At 41.1% G+C, this 20,644-nt stretch overlaps 1 protein-coding gene across 2 annotated transcripts in view; it reads left to right on the forward strand.

Moving 5' to 3' along the window:
- Positions 1–20,644, forward strand: part of FAM184B (family with sequence similarity 184 member B) — a 76,881-nt gene that overhangs the window by 38,677 nt on the left and 17,560 nt on the right. Inside the window, exons 6-8 of one of the 2 annotated variants that reach the window (XM_033929840.1) lie at positions 972–1,125; positions 6,697–6,809; positions 16,645–16,829. In XM_033929840.1, coding sequence (XP_033785731.1) covers positions 972–1,125; positions 6,697–6,809; positions 16,645–16,829 — 452 coding nt within the window. The remainder of the gene's footprint in view (positions 1–971; positions 1,126–6,696; positions 6,810–16,644; positions 16,830–20,644) is intronic. The other variant, XM_033929916.1, reaches the window with a different exon arrangement.

Here is a 20,644-nt window from a genome sequence, read left to right on the forward strand (position 1 = left end):
TAGCATTTTAAAAAAGAACCTGCCAACATAGATCCTTTTGTAAAATACATGCAGGAATGGATAAGTATGTGCTGGCTCCATACAGCAGCAGCACCATTTTTTCAACAGTCAACCTCTAAAAAATGAGGGGTCCTTTTACTAAGGCACGCTAACACGTCCATAGAATATAATGGACGCATTAGCATTTAGTACGCGCTAATCATTAGCTTGTGCCAAATCAGCTAGCATGCCTTAGTAAAACAGGGGGTTAACGCAGCAATATGTATGTCTGCATTTCAGAAACATATACATCAATGTCAAGTTATTACAGTGCCTGATATCAGTTGCTATTATCTTTTTTAGTGGGGTAGGGGGTGGAGGGGGAGAGAAAAACATTGGGTGATTAAGGGGATGACCTTCCCTAATCATATTGTTCAAAGGAACAATATGATGTACTGGGCAGGGTTTATTTGGATTCATTTCTTAGTGTTTGCCACTGCATAAACACCGCCCGGGGCCATTGGCTGAATCGAGGGCATCGGGCCCGTACTGATTGATTCCTTTGATTTATTTTGTTTGATTGTATCTTTGATACTCTATTAGGGGAAATATAGATTTTTCTTTTTTTCGTATCACCCCCAGGGACATCCTAGGAGAGATCATCATCTAAAATACCAATTTTTTTGTATTTTGTATGGCTTCCCTAATCCTTCCAGTAGGTGCTGCAAAACATGGGGCACCCATATATGACCTAGATATCTAAATGCTGGTTTTACACATGTCCAGATTGCAAATAGTACAAGTTAGTTACTTTCAATAATCGCCTTAATATGGCAGTACTATCATTTGATAATTGGTGACTCTACAGCTTAATCTGGTAAAAGAATGGTAGAGAAATCTACCGTAATTGCACTAATGACATTCCGCATTACATGCGCAGAGTGTATGCTGATTCTGTGCATAAGCATGATTCCATTTCCCATCCGTTACAGGAGGCTCAAGAATGGTTTAGAAAAGAATACAATGACAGTCTCAAGAGAGAGCATCAGTCTCACAGGCTACAAATTCAGGCCTTGGAAAAGAAAGCAAAGCAGGAGCTACAACGTGAACGTGAGCGCATTCAAAAACAGCATAGTTTACCTTTAGGTATGGAACAGTTGAGTGGACAACATCTGGAATGTGGCTGAGAGGCAGAGGTGAAGATGTAATAAACTATACTATCCTTTAGTGCAGCAACTTACTTCTGATTTTCCTGCACTAAACTTTTTTCCAATAAGGTAAGAACACGTGGAGGGGCATATTCAAAACATATATCTAAGTCCCATTTGGACATATGGTGCTAGACACCCAAAGTCAGCAGTGGGAAAATGCCCATTTTTGAAAGGCAAATCACCATACATCTAGAATTTTTTTTTTAAAATCATCTATCTGAACGTCTAGGCCAATGGGTCACCCAGACCGCCAGGACGTCTATCTTATACCACATTTTTTACCAAAATTTCATATAACTCCCAAATGGCCAGAACAAGACCATTTGGACATGGGAGGGGCCAATCGTGTAATGGACTGGCCACCCAGACATGGCAACAGAGCAGTAGGGCACCTTGCAGGGCACTGCTGTGAACTTCACATAAAGGGTGCCACATAAACATCCCGCCCAAATACTGCCCTGATTACTCCAGATACACCCCTTTCATCTCTGGGTGCACAGCGGTATTGAGAGGCATAAAAAGTCATGCTACACGTCCAGAAAGTGGGTTTGGTCATCAGCACTTGGACGTCCTGTCTATTAGGATATCAAAGTGCTGACTTAGGCAGGTTTTAAGATGTTTTAATGTTTTGCTTATGAGCCCCTTAGGGCCCCTTTTATCCAGTTGCGCTACAGGTTTTAAGCACAAACATCCTCCTATGAGCATCGGAGCACATACCTCACTGGCCTGTGCTAAAAACTAGTGCAGCTTGATAAACGAGCGGGGGTTAGTGCAAGGCAGGCAGGTAAACCTCATACAAAAAGTCAAATTCATAATTGTGCTTGAATTTTGATGTGGTTCTTCGCCCTCTTTTTAGTGCTGAATCTTTATTCTAAATCAGAGCAGGAGTAAAGATATAGGGGCCCTTTTATTACGCGGTGGTAAGCACTAGTACATGCTTGCCGCAGGTTAAAATGCACTACCGCAGGACACTCTCAGGCGTCCTGTTATGGGATCACAAATTCCCACATGCTAAGAAAATAGATTCTATTTTTTAGCACTGGTGGTGTGTACCAAATGATTGGCATGTCGTTAGCACGGGTGCCATTACTGCTTAGAAAATAGATGTCGGTAAATTCTCCCGTGCTAATGGCCATGCACTAATGGGGAAAGTTTCACGTTTATTAGTTCTTGATATCCTGCAAATTGTTTTACAACTAAGCGGCTTACAATGAAATCATTGTAGATACAAATGACATTTAAATTAAAACATTAACAAAACATCACAGAATACAAAGGGAGAAAGGGAGAACTACAATTTTTGAACATAAAGTAAGGGTAACACATAAGAGTAAGGGGCAGGTAAATTGTTTGACTGGAATGTTCTAATTACGAATTTTAGAATCAGTTGCCTAAGTAAAGGCATCAGTAAATAGAAAAGTCTTGAGGTCTTTCTTAAAAGTAAAAAGGGAAGATTGAAGCCTATATTCCATAGTTCCGGACCCTGCACTGAAAAAATGGAATTATGTATGGAATCTAGAAATATCTGTCTAAATGTTTTGATTATGAGATCTGAGTGTTCGAGGCAAAAGCATAGTATTAGTGACTGAAAGTTTTTATTCATTGGCTGCCAGTGAACATATACAAGGGTTACCGTAAATGTGAAGTAATGTTGATACTGTATATTGTGCTTGCCCAGTTGGATTATTGTAATTCTGTTTTTACGGGCATCAAGCAGGGCAGTCTAAATCGACTACAGTTAATACAAAACACAGTAGCTAAACTTATTTTTGGGAAAAGAAAGTACGACCATGTCTCTCCTTTGTTGAGAAAGCTTCACTGGCTCCCAGTTCATTTTAGGATCCAGTTTAAGTGTGCATGTGTTATCTTTAAGCTTCTCTATGGAATATTTGACCCTTTAGTTCCCTTATATTGGAATACTACTAGATCTTGCCACTCGAGGATTACACAGAAATATAAGTTATCGTTCACCTCTTTTAGAAGAATTAAATCTGTTGGGAAGCTTAGCCAATCTCGTGCGTTCAAACTGGGAGAAACTTGGAACAAACTCCTTGACTCTGTAAGATTGATAGGCCAGCTACAACAATTTCGTAAAGCCCTAAAAACTTTATTGTTCACACAATATCTTAATGGTTTACCTACTGAAATGATGAATTGATACCATGTTCACAATCACTTTCCAAGGTTCGTATTCTTTTATATATTCTGGTTTTAATTATTTGTGAACCGAGTCAAGCTCTGCTAGGAGATGACCCGGTATATAAACCGAAGACTAGACTAGACTAGACTCCACCTCCCTAATTCATCAACAGATGGCAGCACTGATGCACTACACCTGTTCACTTGTTCTCAGAAATGGCTTCCTTCATCTCAGCTGGCTAGACGTGTCCTTGTGAAGAGGCTATTTTGTTATTGCTTGGGAAATGGAAGCCTGCAGTGAATACTCAGTACAATATAAGCAATATATCATGATAGCATTTCTGACTGTTGAAGGAGTCCCTCCAATTGAAATTCACTGCCACATGCACTGTGGCGTAGCGAGGGTAAGAGGCGCCCTACCTCATCCACTCCTTCTCTGCCCCCTCCTGCCGCACGTACTCTCCTTCCCTTCCCCTGTACCTCTTTAACATTCCCAGCATGAGCAGCAACCCCAGCCTGCTGCTCGCACCAGTCGGCCTAGGTACGGGTCCAGGAACAGCCGATGCTGGCGCGAGCAGCAAGTTGGGGTTACTGCTCACGCCATGAACATTACAGAGGTATGAGGAAAGGGAAGGGGGCTCATGCATGCGGGATTGGGGGCAGAGAGGAAAATGGTCACTGGCGCCCCCACCAAGATGGCGCCCAGGGTGGACTGCCCACACCCCTCCTTACTACGCCACTGCACATGCGGGTTGTTCATGGTGATGACTGTGTTGATGCAAGTACTGTGCACAGCTGGGCCAAAAAATGTAGAACTTGTATACCATATTTCCCCATGTATAGGCCGTGGCCTATACATGGGTTTTACAATCTGAAGCCGTGGGTGCGGCTTCCTTATATGAGGCGGCTTATCTAAAGACATCGTAGATAAGCCACCCCATTAGTAGATCAGTCCCCCGTACCCGTACAGCGAGTCCCCCGTACTTGGAGCTCCCTTCTGGATGGCTGATGGCTGCCTCCTGCAATGTTGTGGCCGCGGTGCAGGGTAGGAGCGATGTTTTCAGCATCCAGCCGGCCCTGCACTGCTTCCTCAATGCTTGACATAGTAGAAAAAGAGAAATTATTCACTCTCTAAAGTTAAAAAGGGATAGATTCCGTACATATGTAAGAACATAAGAATATAAGAATTGCCGCTGCTGGGTCAGACCAGTGGTCCATCGTGCCCAGCAGTCAAGTTTCAAGTTTATTTATTCTTGATGAATCACCTATTTAAATTACTAGGCGATGTACAATAATAATAACATAAATTAATAAAATTAAACAAATAAAATGTTAATGTTGACATAAAAACAAATTTGCTGTTAGTTAAAATTTAACAAACTTAACAAACTGAGTGTAGACATAACTTTAAAATAATTTTGTGGGTAAGACTTACAAGACATGTGTGGTTAAGAGGGGGAATAGTTACAATTTTTGATAGAAGAGAAGAAAAAACATAAAAGGGCAGAACAAGAGGAGGGGTAATAATAGCTGTTTAAAAAAAAAAAAAACAAACAAACTCCAGGTTGCAGTTAAAAAATAATCGATTTTTTAGTGTCCTAAGATCCATACGCAACTTTAAAAAGAAAGGTTTTTAACGTTTTTTTAAACAGTGTTAGATCTTTTAGTTCTCTAATGTATTGTGGTAAAAGATTCCATGAATGTGGGGCCATAACTGAGAACATGTCGTGTCTTCTATTTCCTATCATTTTAATTGAAGGCACGGAAAGAAGATTAAATGAAGTTGAACGAAGTGATCGTGTCTGCTCACGCGGCAGCCCCCAGGTCAAAGACCAGTACCCTAACTGAGACCAGCCCTACCAGCGCACTTCTTGTTCAGCAGGAACCTGTCCAACCCTGTCTTGAATCCCTGGAGGGTGCTCCCCCCTACGACAGACTCTGGAAGAGCGTTCCAGTTTTCCACCACTCTCTGGGTGAAGAAGAACTTCCTTACGTTCATCCAGAATCTATCCCCTTTCAACTTTAGAGAGTGCCCTCTCATTCTCCCTAACTTAGAGAGAGTGAACAACCTGTCCTTATCTACTAAGTCTATCCCCTTCAGTACCTTGAATGTTTCGATCATGTCCCCTCTCAATCTCCTCTTTTCGAGGGAGAAGAGGCCCAGTTTCTCCAATCTTTTGTTGTACAGCAGCTCCTCCAACCCCTTAACCATCTTGGTTGCTCTTCTCTGGACCCTCTCAAGTAGTACCATGTCCTTCTTCATGTACAGCGAGCAGTGCTGTACGCAGTACTCCAGGTAAGGGCGCACCATGGCCCAGTACAGCGGTATGATAACCTTCTCCGATCTGTTCGTGATCTCCATCTTTATCATTCCTAGCATTCTGTTTGCCCTTTTTGCCGCCGCCGCACATTGCATGGACAGCTTCATCGACTTGTCGATCAGAACTCCCAGGTCCCTTTCCTGTGAGGTCTCTCCAAGTACTGCCCCAGACATCCTGTATTCATGCCTGAGATTTTTATTACCAACATGCATCACTTTACACTTATCCACGTTGAACCTCATCTGCCATGTCGATGCCCATTCCTCGAACCCGATTATGTCACGTTGCAGATCTTCGCAGTCCCCCTGCGTCTTCACTATGAATAACTTCGTATCGTCCGCAAATTTAATCGTCCGCAAATTTTAACACCTCCAGATCGTTTATAAAGATGTTGAAGAGCACGGGTCTAAACACCGAGCCCTGTGGTGACACTCTTTCAGTCCGAGTACTGTCCATTTACCCCCACCCTCTGTTTCCTATCCGCCAGCCAGTTTTTAATCCCTTATGAGTATTTCATCCTCGATTCCATGGCTCGCAATCTTCCGAAGTTCTTCTTCACCCAGAGAGTGGTAGAAATCTGGAACGCTCTTCCAGAGGCTGTTATAGGAGAAAGCACCCTCCAGGGATTCAAGAAATGATTAGATAAGTTCCTGCTGAACTAGAACATATGCAGGAATGGGCACTGGCCTTTGACCTAAGGGCCGTCGCGTGAGCGGACTGCTGGGCACGATGGACCACTGGTCTGACCCAGCAGCGGCAATTCTTATGTTCTTCCGACAATGAAAGCCTGGCCTTGGATTAAAAAGTACATTGACCGGTTTCTCCCAAAGAAAATTCTAATCCAATACATTATAGTGAGAAAAGAAAGTATTCTTTAACGTATATATCATTAGAAGTTTCAGGTCTAAGACAGATCTGTGTTACACCCCCCCCCCCCCCATCTGCCTCCAAAAACTGAATGAAAACACGTGGTTAGATGTATTTCCAGCACATTGCTCTCTCCTTACTCTGCATTTCTTAGTCCTGCTTTCTGATTTTATTACTAGATTCTGTGAGGGCAGAATTGTCAGAACAAAAAAACTCTTGTGCAAGTCATAAAAAGCAAATTGAGGAACTCTTGCAAGAACTGAAACATCTCAAAAGAATAAAAAAGCAACAGGTATAGCTTAATTGTTACGTCAACACAACATATTTAAATGGATATTCTTTGGAGGAGGGGCAGGGAAATTCTGTACCTCTAGATAATAATTACTGGGGGTCAATATTCAGCTGGGGCAGTCAGTGTTTTTTTAAAAAAATGCTGGCTACCATGGACGAATTCAGTCTGAATATTCAATGCTGGCATCTGGAGTGGACAGATGGTAATCAAGGCCACAAGCGTGCTCGACTTTAAGAATAAATGGGACATCCACGTGGGATCCCTACGTGGGTCGAGCAGCACTCAGACTTGATGGGGTGGGTCAGTAGAGTGGGCAGACTTGATGGGCTGTAGCCCTTTTCTGCGGTCACCTTTCTATGTTTCTATGTTTCTATGAGATTGGTGTTGAATATCCATATACTGCGTTCAGTATTACCATAATCCTAAAAGCAGCAATATTGAGCACTGCTCTCTGGATAACTTAGAATAGTATTTTTGCTAACCAGATAAGTGCTGCTGAGTATTGGGCCGATAGTTTCTTCCAGGTTACCACAGCAGAGCCTCCAGACACCTGCATGAAAACAATGGGGGCCAGTTTATACAATGCCACTTAGAAGAGCATGTAGCACCAATTCAATGGTGTAGCTATGGGTGTGCCTGGGTGGGTCTATTGGCCCATGAGGCCCCATAACACGTGAGTGGTGGTGCTTCACTCCCATCTCTCCTTGTTCTATGCTAGCCGCCCGGCATCTGTCCCTTTCTCTCTCTCTTTCTCTGAAAAGCCCTACCCCAGCCCCATGGTCTGTGGGAGCCGTTACAAGAGGCAATCCCTGTAGGATACTTGTTCCAGCCCTTCAGGCTTCCATCTACTGTATCCCACCCTCAATGATGTCACTTCCTGTTTCTTCATTGGCAGGAATGCAATAGAAGGGAGTCTGCAGGTCCAGTGCAGATTGCCATCACCTCCGGCAATGGCTCTGAGGTAGACTGGGAATGGGGGAGGGGTTTCAGAGAGACAGGCAGATATGGGGTTGCAGGTGGGGAAAAGTGGCAGATGCCAGAACTGGGGAGGAGAAAAGGGAGAAATATGAAGACACATGACTAGGAGCAAAAGGGATAGAAGGGAAAAGAGAAGGAGAGATGAATGCAGGGCAGGGGATAGGTTTAAAACAAATTGTATATATATATCGGGATGGGAGTGACCCATCCAGGTTAACTCTGGGCCCTCCCAAAATGGCAGGTCTGGCTATGCATCTGCTATAACAGCATTAAAATGTATCTAACCCTAACCATTATAGAATAGTAGTGCAAAGCCACTTTGTCATGCTAAAATTTAGGCATGCCAGCTTATACTAGGTCAATAAATACTGGAGGGGTAACAAACTCAACCACTAAATAAATACCATAGAGTGACTAAAGGAAACAATTTGAAAAAAGAAAAAGTCACTGCTTGAAAAATTCACTTTATAAAGATATAATCATAAGTCTTTGTGCACTAAGACTTTATGCACAATCTTGTACAAAGAACTCTGCTCAGAGATATGAAGGCATAGTGTTCCCCCTCACCCACCAATCATTGCAGTGTTCAGTACATAATTGATATATCCAATTTTTAAGTACTAGACTGTTGTGTTGCTAGCTGCTAAAGCTATGCTTAGTTCTTAATAGCAATAGCAAAAATCAAAGAAATTTTGCACTTATCTTTGAAAAAATAGCTGGTTCCGACGTGCCACGTTTCAAATCTGCGTCAGGAAACCGACACAACAATTAAAGTTATAGACTGGAGGTACAAGCTCTGAAACCAAAGAATATATAAACATGCTTAATAAATATGCAAAGTGTCTGTGTGTGACATTTCTTAAAAGCTCACTTTACACCATAAAAGCTTATGCATAGTTCTATCTAGATGGGAGTACTCCCCATTAAATAAGAATGATAATTTTCTGAAGGTATACAAAACCCGATTTCTTCCCAGTGTACAAACGGCGACTGAACGCCAAGAGAACAATTTAAAGGACTGTGTTCGCGCCAAAAATAGCGTGATGACGTCATCGCGCAAAAAATTACACTGGAACTGTCCCGCTTAATGAAATAAAGAAAAGAGTCAAAAATCAAACAAAAACGCCATTACCAACAAAAATCTACACTGACTGGCTATCCTGCTCTGTTTGTACATAAAAGGAACAGTATTGTTTACAAAAAGGCTTGCCACTCTATTTCGTTGTTCAGACCCCGAGGAGTCAGAGAACCTAGAGTGTATATCCATTTCTGTTCTGAGGAGTGAAGTCTAGCTTTAAGGTCTCCCCCTCTGGGGAGCGTAGGAACATCCAGAATAGAAAAACGTATGGAAGAAATGGGATGTTCAGCTTCAATCCAGTGATGAGTAAGGGGTGCTTCCATAACTTCCCTACCTATTCTGCTAATGTGTTCCCCTATTCTGACCCGAACGCTCCTCATGGTATGCCCTACATAAAGCAGATGACATGGACATTCAATGACATAGACTACCCCCTTGTAATTGCAATTAGTCCTTTTTAAAAATTTGCGATTCTTCACCCATTCAGGGATAGTCATGTCAGATAATTTCACGCTATAGGGGCAGACAGAACAAGCTGTGCATGGGGAATGAAAACCTTTTGAACTAGTGTCAGATGCCTCAGAGTGGTATTGGGCCTTGGTTAAATGCTGTTTAAGGTTCCACCCTCGCGAATAAGCAAATCTTGGGGGTTTTTGAAAAACATCATGATATTGTAATATACTCCAATGCTGGTTGATGATGTGCTTAATTTTAAAAGCATGTTGGGAATAAGGAAGGACACAGACGACGTCAGCATCAGTTTGTTGATTATTTGGCAATAATAGATCATCTCTATTGGACCAAAGTGCCCTTTTATAAGCTTTTTTGATGACTGATGTTGGATATCCCCTTTCTTTGAATTTGACTTTCATATCTTCAGCTTTCAAAATGTAATCACTCTTGGAAGAACAAAGCCTACGGAGGCGTAAGAATTGACCAATAGGTATGTTGTTGTGCAAATGTCTGGGATGGAAACTTTCATACCTCAGAAGGTTATTGCGATCAGTAGGCTTTTTATAGATCGTGGTGCAAAATTTACCATCCATTAGAGATATATTTATATCTAAAAACGGCAAAGATTGAATGTTGGATTGGGCTGTGAATTTCAAATTAGGGTCTTCTTGATTAAGCCAATCCAAAAAATTGTCAAATTCTGATTGGGTACCTGTCCACATGGCAAACACATCATCAATGTAGCGTTTCCATAAAAGCAATTTGGAATAATACATTGAAGAGTATAAATGCTGTTCCTCAAAAGCCGCCACGTAGAGAGAGGCATGCTACTGTGGGGGCCATTTTAGCACCCATGGCAGTGCCACGGATTTGTAAAAAGAATTGGTGGTCAAATTCAAAATAATTTTTGCTTAAAGCAATACGAGCAATGGTAACCAAAAAATCAATCCTTGTAGAAGGCAGTTGCATATGTACTAAATGATGGCGAATAATCATGATAGCTGCTTCCTGTGGTATGTTGGTGTACAAAGCTGTAATATCAAGAGTCACTAATATGGCATGGTGTGGAATGTCCTGATGAGTGCTCAAAAATTTGATCATAGACCCAGTATCCTTGACATATGAAGTGCATAGTGGGACTTCATTCTTTAATTGCAAATCTAGAAACTCAGAAAGAGGTTCAAGGATAGACCCTATCCCAGCCACTATGGGGCGCCCCAGAGGTGCCTCTAACGATTTGTGGATCTTAGGCACAAAATAAATTACAGGAGTGATGGGGTGTTGACAAAACAAAAATTTGTATTCCCCTTCAGTGATGACCCCCGCTTCTAAGGCTTGCACTAGTATATGAGAAATACCTTCCTGCAATTCATCAATAGGGTCTTTGTCTATGTGCTGGTAATATGTGGTGTCCGACAACTGTCTCCAAGCTTCTTGTTCATAAGCCTCAGCATCCATAACAATCACCCCACCACATTTATCTGCTGGACGAATGACTATGCTAGGGTCTGGCATCAAAGTTGTTAAAGCTCTTCTCTGTGCAACGGTCAAATTGTCCTTTATAAAGGTGTGCTGCATTTCCAATGCTGTGATATCCCATTCCACAAATTGTTCAAACACTTTAATGTGTGGATCAATAGGGCCCGGAGGACACCACTTAGAACAAAGTCTCTTAGATTGTAATCTATGTTCTGTTTGTTCTTCTTCTTCATCTTGAGAAACTGATGGCTCTTGCTGTGAATTAAAAAAATGTTTTAACTTCAATTTACGGATGAATTTGAATAATCCAATACGGGTGTCCAAAGAATTGTACTTAACCACTGGAACAAAAGCCAACCCTTCTCTAAGAGTTCTAATTCAACAGTAGAAAAAACTTTTTGAGATAAGTTGAATACATTAGAAACAGAACTCATGGTCTGGGATTCTTTTGTCTGGTCGATCGTTGGTTGGTGCCTTTTGTACTGATGGACAAAAATGGCTTCTTCTGAATGGCCCCTGTAGATCCAGTGGCTGTGGGTACAATTTTCACTGTTAAGGTTTAGATTAGATTAGATTGATGAGAGTCATCCTCTGATGTATCACTAGATGTTTGTGCGTATGTTTGTCGCTTGAAGGGTCTACGTCATGCTTTGTCCATCCAGGTGTATACGAAACCCCTTTGATAATCAAGCTCATCACGTCTCAATTTTTTGATTTTAGAACCTTTTAAATCGGCTCTAAAATCTTCCAATTTTTTTGGTGAGCTCTTGTAATTGGGTGTCATATACATCTGGTTGGACAGTAGTTTTCAAGTAATCAGTATACGATTGTAGATCAATTTTATATTGATCTATTTCTACCTTGGTGGTTTCTATGATGAGAAGCATAAGGTCATATGAGCACTTGTTCAGGATAGCATTCCATTTTTGTAAGAAGTTACTATTATCCAAAAATAAACGAGGCTCTGTTCTCATGCGCAGACCTCTAGGGATCCGCTTCACTCTGCAATATTCTGCTAGAGTTGCTGCATGCAGTTCAGCCCTGACGATTCTTTTCTGAGTAGATTCAACTTGATCCCAATCTGAAAGTAGTGAACTCTGTTCGGTGGAAGAAAACAGGTGAAATTCAGCCAACAAATCGGTGGCTTGTTGCTCACTGTTTGATTTTTGACTCTTTTCTTTATTTCATTAAGCGGGACAGTTCCAGTGTAATTTTTTGCGCGATGACATCATCACGCTATTTTTGGCGCGAACACAGTCCTTTAAATTGTTCTCTTGGCATTCAGTCGCCGTTTGTACACCGGGATGAAATCGGGTTTTGTATACCTTCAGAAAATTATCATTCTTATTTAATGGGGAGTACTCCCATCTAGATAGAACTATGCATAAGCTTTTATGGTGTAAAGTGAGCTTTTAAGAAATGTCACACACAGACACTTTGCATATTTATTAAGCATGTTTATATATTCTTTGGTTTCAGAGCTTGTACCTCCAGTCTATAACTTTAATTGTTGTGTCGGTTTCCTGACGCAGATTTGAAACGTGGCACGTCGGAACCAGCTATTTTTTCAAAGATAAGTGCAAAATTTCTTTGATTTTTGCTATTGCTATTAAGAACTAAGCATAGCTTTAGCAGCTAGCAATACAACAGTCTAGTACTTAAAAATTGGATATATCAATTATGTACTGAACACTGCAATGATTGGTGGGTGAGGCGGAACACTATGCCTTCATATCTCTGAGCAGAGTTCTTTGTACAAGATTGTGCATAAAGTCTTAGTGCACAAAGATTTATGATTATATCTTTATAACGTGAATTTTTCAAGCAGTGACTTTTTCTTTTTTCATATACTAGGTCAATAGCAGGGATAAACTGGTTCACCTAACTATGTCTTGCAATGTGTGTACCTGATACTATTCTATAAGGTGCATGCATTGCTAGTGGAAAGTCCACGATATGCCCATGCTCCGTCCATAGGTACAGCACTAGGCGACTAGCATGCTAATTTTAAAGAAGACACTTGTGCATAAATGTTACCCAAGAAGAAGGGGTGGTTCCATGTGCAAGATGTCTTCAGCTTGAATCCCTCATGAAGGAAGTGAAGGAATTAAGAGAGGAAGTGGCAAGACTGAGAAGCATCCACGAGAATGAGAAGCACATCGATGAGATGCTTCATGAGGCATCAAAGATTTCCAGCATTGCAGAAGAGAAGGACATGCTGAGGGAGGACAATTGGACCCCACAAGATCGATACTGTGACTTCAGCTGCCCTTGAACTAAAGAACTAGCATCCAGCCCTGAAAAATGAAAGAGATGAGAGCATCCGAGGGAGAGAAAGAATCAAAGCTTTGAATCCCCAAATATTCTGGATCCATGATCACTAGGAGGTGAAAGGTAGTGGTGATTGGTGAGTCCCTTCTGAGGGGTAGAGAAGCATCCACCTACAGACCAGACATGATATCCTGGGAGGTGTGCTGTCTGTCTAGTACTATAATTCAAGATGTTAGTGAGAGCTTGCCGAGACTCATCAAGCCTAATGACTATTATCTGATGCTGCACATTCATGTTGACACTAACAATACTGTTCTGAACATGTCAAAAGTGACTTCATGGCTCTGGGAGAGAAGGTCAAGGGTAAGAGCCAAGGCAGAAAAGCTTGAATGCTGGAGATGAATGTGTGACTATGCGGATGGTATCATTAAGAGCATTTTGGCTTCCTGGAACATGGGATGATTTTCCAAGAGCTGCTCAGCAGAGATGGTGTGCATATATCAAAGAAGGGAAGAAGTGTCTTCAGGAGCAGACGGGCTAACTTACTGAAGAGGGCTTTAAACTAGAATTGTTAGGACCAGGTGAGTGAATCATTAACCCCCCCTTTTACAAAAGCATAGCATAGTTTTTAGTGCCAGCCATGGCGGTAACAGCTCTGATGCTCATAGAATTCCTATGAGTGTCTGAGTTGTTACAGCTGCGGCTGGCACTAAAAACCACACTACACTTTTGTAAAAGGGGATAAATACTTCTACACACATGGGAAAAAGGGCCAATGTCTGGAAAGCGGAATACAGTGGTACCTTGGTTTACGAGCATAATTCGTTCCAGAAGCATGCTCGTAAACCAAAATACTCGTATATCAAAGCGAGTTTCCCCCTAGGAAATAATGGAAACTTGCTTTAATACATTCCCCCCCCCCCCCGAGGCCAGCGGCGCTGCTCCCTCCCCCTCGCAAAGGCCCCCCCCCATGCAAACCGGCACCCCCCCTCTGCGCAAACCGGCACCCCCCGCCTGAACTTGAACTTACCCCCCCTGTCTGGCACCGGAAACACAGCCCACAGGACGTGCCGGTGCCACTAGAAGATTTTCCTGCCTCTGCCGGCCTTGAGCATGCATCTGCGCATGCTCAAGGCCTTCTAATTCTCCCTCTCGCCGAGATTCTTGGAGTCAACACTCGGTTTGCAAGACAAGTTTCCAAGTTTCCAAGTTTATTATAATATTTGATTAATCGCCTATTTCAAATTCTAAGCGATGTACAGTTAAAAATTACAGAATAGAGGGAAACAGACATGACTAACGAAAACTATTATTAAACATAATAAAATTCATTAAATATATACAAGGTCAAACATAAGGTGAGTTTAGAGAAGAAATACAATTTAGTTCCAAAAAGAAACAATTAAGGTAAATAACACATTGGGAAAGGGGAAAGACAACTCATTATAATATTATGGAAGAATTAAAGGCATAGGCAATTCATTTAATCCTTGAATGCATCTTTAAAAAGAAAACCCTTAAGTTTGCTCTTAAATTTTTCCAAAACCCTTTCTTCTCTTAAATAAATTGGAAGGGCTCGTCTTGCAAAACACTCGCAAACCGGGTTACTCGCAAACTGAGGTTTGACTGTATACTAATGCTTGAAGAATGGGAAACAAGATTATGAATCTGTGACGGCTGTGATGGAAGAGGCTGATTTGGATTTAGTGGCGATCACGGAGGCATGGTTCACAGACAACCATGCCTGGGATATAATCTGTTCAGGAAAGACTGGATAAACATGAGGGGGGTGGGATTATATGTTAAATATCATATTAAAGAAACACAATTGCAGGATCTACAGAGTAAGGAAGAAGCACTGTGGGTCAATCTGGAAAGAGGAAATCAAAAATGTATTTTCATTGGTATGATGTACAGGTTTCCTTCACACACAAAAGAAGTGGACAGGGATTTAATAGAAGATATTCAAAATATAGCAACAAAAAGGGAAGTACTACTAATAGGTGATTTTAATATACCAAATGTTGATTGGAATTTCCCTATTGTGGGGTCTCCTAGAAGTAAGGAGATCTTGGATTCTCTACAAGAACTGTTTCAGCAGTTGGGGTGGGGGTGGGGGCAATACTGGACTTAATGCTTAAAAACTGGGAAAGTGCTTCTGATGTTATAGTAGGTGGTCATCTGACATCCAGTGATCACCACATGGTGTGGTTTAATATTAAGACAGGTGTATAAAGAGCTCATTTGAAATTGAAGGTTCTAGACTTTAAAAGGATTTGTTGTCTGGATGGAAACATCTGGAAGAAGTAGGAAACCAGTGAGCAAAACTGAAAATTGTTATTGTAAAGGCAACAAACCATTTTGAGATGAAAGTAAGAGGAAAAGAAGGCAGCTATGGTTCTCAAAAGTAGTAGCTGAAATGATAAGGAAAAAGAGGTTAGCTTTCATAAGCTGCAAAAGATCACAGATAGAGGAAGACAGGCAAAAATATCAGGAAAAGTTAAGAGAGGCTGGTCAAGTAGTCAGGAAAGCAAAAAAATGCAATTGGAAAAAAAATAGCTGACATGTAGAACAGGGGATAATACATTTTTTGGATATGTTAGTGATATGAGAGTACAAAAGTGGCATAATGAGACTGAAAGATGAAGGGAAGGAATATGTGGAAGTTGATAAAGATAAGGCTGAATTGCTTAAAAATATTTCTGCTCTGTTTTCAAAGCTGAAGAGCCAGGAACAGGACCACAGAAGTTAAACGCAAATAGAGATGGAGGTGTGGTAGACCCTGAATGATTTTCAGAGGACTAGAGTAATCTAAGGAAACACTTTTACAGAAAGGGTGATAGATGCATCTAATAGTCTCCCGGTAGAGGTGGTGGGGACAAATATGTGTCTGCATTGAAGAAAGCATGGGATAAGCACGTGGGATCTCTGAGGGAGAGGAGGAGATAGTGGATGCTGAGGATGGGCAGACTGGATGGGCCATTTGGCCTTTATCTGCCATCATGTTTCTAATCAGCCAGAAACAGCTCTTTATTGCTGCTGAAAATAAGTGGTTAGTGCCGAACTCAAAACCGGCTATTTGGGGGGGAATTCTGGGGGCAGAGTTGGCACTTGGGTGGCCTGGCATTAAATTTCCAGCCATAATGCTGATCACTGCCAGCTGAATATTGACCCCAATATGTATACACTGGATACCTCATATTACGATGTACAATAAGTATAGGAAGGGTGTTTTAGTTTATTCATGCTGTTGTTTTCATTGTTCTTTGTTGTTCCTGTCAAGATATTTGCTTACTTCACGTTTTAACAAATTTCACAGAACACTAGATTTGCTAAAGTGCACTACCACTTTGTTATTATTTAATAGATCATTGCATAAAATAAGACCTGTGACAAAGCATATTAGCACACATTAAGACAATATCATCTTTTAGTAAATCTAGCCTTATATTTAAGTCTAGCTTTTACAATCCAGTGCTCTTAGCTTAAGATTTATTAACCGCCTCTATGAAGAGATTCACCTAAGGCAGTTGATTACATAGAAGCCTAATTGATTAAAATGTATGTTTTTCTTAGGAAGAAAGTAAACAAACCCAGATGAAAACTCTGAATGATGAACTAGACAAATGTTGCAGTGAGGTTTCTGCCCTCCGAAAGAAGAATTCACTTCTCAAAGATAGCATGGAGTTACTGAGAGCACAAGCAGAACTGCAGAAGCACGAGGCCACGCAACTTCAGGAAAGGGAAAAGCAGCAAAGAAGGTTTGCCTCAAGTTGCTGCCTTTTATTATTTCATGTTTTCTTTTAGAATTTATTTACCACCTTTTGAAGAAATTCACTCAAGGCTTTTGTAGCTTATCCCATATTATTCTGACTTTTTCACTCTCAACTCAGGATTGTCAAGCAGCTTCTGATTTTCACTGTTCTGAGGCTTATCTCAGAGGATCCCAGACAGATAAACTCATAGGATTTGTAGCCTATAAATTTTATAAAAGAAAGCTTGTTTAAGGAATCACAACTCTTGTGATTCCTTAAACAAGCTTTTTTTTTTTTTTTTTTTTTATAAAATCTAAAACAAAGAAATAAATAAACTTATAGTTCAGTAGATCTTAAGGAATTTATTTTCTCAAGATTCAGAATTCACAGTCAATTAGTACCTCTTAAGATTAGGGTAAGCCGGCAGTGTATTTTTACATACTCTCTGTGAAATGGTAATCCTGTACTTTAAAGCTTAGCAACACCAAGTTACTTAGAGGCAAGCAGATACAAAGGTAAATATCAAAAGGGGAACAGTATTTTCTCTATAGCCACATGCAGCTCTAAAATGGAGATAGCTATTTCTACACACACAAGATAAGTAGCCAGAGAAAGGGGGCCCACCAGGCGAACAGCAGTGCACTCTGGGAGCTTATCTTAAAGCAATACACTTTACATATCTGAAAACAAGCACTCTGTTCACATAAATATGGAGATAGGAGCTTTCTTGTCTTTGTTAACTTGCTGTACCACCTTGTATATCTGACAGCTGTATTCTGTTAGGCATTCATATTGTAGGGATAGGCATTCATTTGAAACAAATGCTATTTCCTGAGTGTGCACTATATGCATATACCCCCTAATTCTATATATTGCACTACAAGTTATGCACAACTTAAGATGTTATGCAAGTTAAGTCTAACTTTAGATGTTCAAATCCAAATTAGGTGTCCAAATGGGCAGTTAGGTGCTTAACTGAACTTAGGAGCTTTTCTATAAGTTATGCACTAAAGCATGTAGGCACTAACCACAAAAGGGTTGTACATGTGGCTGGGGCATGGGCCAGGCAGTTCACACATTTAGGTGTCAAACTTATAGAATACTATAAATTGCATGCCTAGCTGCCAACATTTAGGCACTAACATTTACTTACTCCTACCTTTTATGTGTAAGTGTTGTTCCTAACTGTTGGTGCCCAAATGCCAGTTTAGTTTCTGTTCTACAACAGAATATGGGTGTCCAGATGCCATTACAGAATAATTTTTAGCACGCTTTATAGAATTGTCCCTATAGTGCGCCTGCTCCTCAGAGTTAATGCATAATTTGCACAGAGTGCACATTTGTTCCCAATAACTCGTTAATGAAAGTTTGCTAATACTGCTATTAGCGTTTGTCCACATTTTAAAATTACTGCGGGAGCACTACTACTACTTATTTTGTAGGCAGTAAGACCTCCTGTGTTATCCATGAGCTAACCAGTTAGCACATGGTAATGTAGATATAACTGGTTAGTGTGGGAACTCCCACTCTCCACCATGATATACCCCCTAAAAAAATGCAAAAAAAAGTTTAGCTGTGGTTAGTGTGCATTCTGAATTAGGCCTGTTTTTTTGGTTTTTTTTGCTGAGAAGGTGGCATGTGAAGATGAAGAGAAAATATTTTCTGGCTTGACCTATGTGGCACTGTTTTGTTATCATTTCCTGTTTGGTGTAGGACCATCTTCTTTTGCTCAGAACACATTGGTAGCCAGAATACGATGAAGTGAATTTACCGTAATTATTTAGTAAAGAGATACCTTAGCAGTAACTGGTAATTTCATTGAATCACTGGGCAATAAAGGTGCTTTTAAGGGAACTGGTGTCTACTAGTTAACCTATGGAGGTTTGGTGACCCCCAACATAGTACCTCCCACTCCAATGAAAAAATAAGAGGGGCTTATTAGCAGCTCCAACATAGTATTTCCCACCCCATTAGAGACAGTGGGACTTGGTGACCTTAACAAAATACCTTCCACCCCAACAAGAACATTCACCATATCCCTTGCCAAAATTTTCTTTCCCCCTGTAAAATATACCCTTCCTTCTTCCTTCCTCCCTCATCTTCTTTTTCTCTTACCACTTGCACTCCCCCTCACTTTGATCTCTCTTCACCCACAAACTCCTGTCCTTTTATCTTGCAGTTCACTTACCTCCTCTCTCTTCCCCCTCTCACCTCCACTATCTTCACTTCCCCTCCTGTATCCATACTCCCTCTCTTCCTATCCTGACCCCATCAAATACGCCCTTCTCTGGCCCATCCTTTCTCTCCTCCCTTCTTATGCCCTGAATTTCCCTCACTCTGCCTACCACTCCATTCTTTCCCTCCTTTAACCCCATACTCCCCTCTTTCTTTTCATTCTGCCCTGACCCTGTCTCTCTTCCCACTTGCCACCATAGATTTTCCCCTCTACCCAAACACCTCTCCTCTGTACCCCTTTTTGCATTCATTCCTTCTCTCTTATCATTCCAAAACCCAACCGACCCTGTACTCATCTTTTTGTACCCTACTGCAACCATATCTTCTTTCCCCTCTTGCTCCATAAACTCCCCTCTCTCTCTCTACCTTTTACCTGATCAGGTCAAAAAGTGAAAGGCTATAAAAAGTCACTCAAACCTTACAGCAAATCCATCATGCCAGCATTAGTTTCCAAAATAAGGACCCTTCCATTACATCTATTGAGAAAACTGAACAAGCCAAATTACCACAAATCACAATATAAGGAGTGAAGGAGTAGCCTAGTGGTTAGAGCAGCAGGGTGATTACCAAAAAAGCACAATTCAAATCCCACTGCTGCTTCTTGTGACTTTGGGTATGTCTCTAAAGGGTGGTAAGCCTTAAGACACACTTAGAGCATGTAAAAATGCTTCCCGAAAAGCACAAATCATTTTATAATAAATAATCTGCTTGTACATGCTAAATGCATGGTATTTATTTTTTATTTGTATTTATTTTCTGGAGGGAGCGTGTTAGGGGTAGATAATAGGTGTGGGCATGCTATCCAGCTAGTGTGTTCTGATTACCTCATGCTATCTAGTTAGCGTGTCTATAACACGGGAGCTCTTAGCACCTCTTAAATAGAAGGCAGTAAGGCCCAAATTCTGTAACCAGTGCCTAAAGGTAGGCACCTATTTTGGAGGCGCCCAACTAGATAGGCGCCTATCTAATTTAAATAACAAGCTCAAATAAGCTTTTTAATCAGCACTGATTGAAACATAGGCGCCTATCAAGAAAACACGATTCTAAAAATTTAGGCGGCCTTCAAAAAAATAGGCGCTATGCATGTTAGGCATAGGCATGGGCATGGCTACATGTTAGGCGCCTTGTTGCAGAATCACTGCTCTAAAGCGCACTTAAGCGCTTAGCTAGGCGCCTAACTTTTAGTTGTGCCTAGAGCTGGCCTATTTCTTGGGCACCTCCAAAATAGGTTCCGCTCAACGTGATTCATTAAACAGCACCCAATTTTACTTTTATCGCGCTGAACAGTGCCTAATTAGGCACCTAACTTTTGGGGGCTTTTTATAGAATTTGCCCCTTAAGTGCTTCTGTCACAATTTTTTCCAGGTTATGTGTGCTAATGCAAACATTAGCGCATGATCTGAAAAAGATGTACTGGAAATTGTTTGATTTCCTGGGTGTGCTAGAAAATGGGCTTAGGGTCGGATTCTGAAAGAAGTCACTGAAAGTCAGGTGCCAGGAGGTGCCTACTGGCACCTCATGTAAATGTTTTAATTGGTTTTAAGTGGCGTGATAATTGGTCATACCATTAAAAAACAATTAAGCGC

Source organism: Geotrypetes seraphini, chromosome 1 (assembly GCF_902459505.1).
Source record: "Geotrypetes seraphini chromosome 1, aGeoSer1.1, whole genome shotgun sequence".
Taxonomy (NCBI): Eukaryota; Metazoa; Chordata; class Amphibia; order Gymnophiona; family Dermophiidae; genus Geotrypetes; species Geotrypetes seraphini.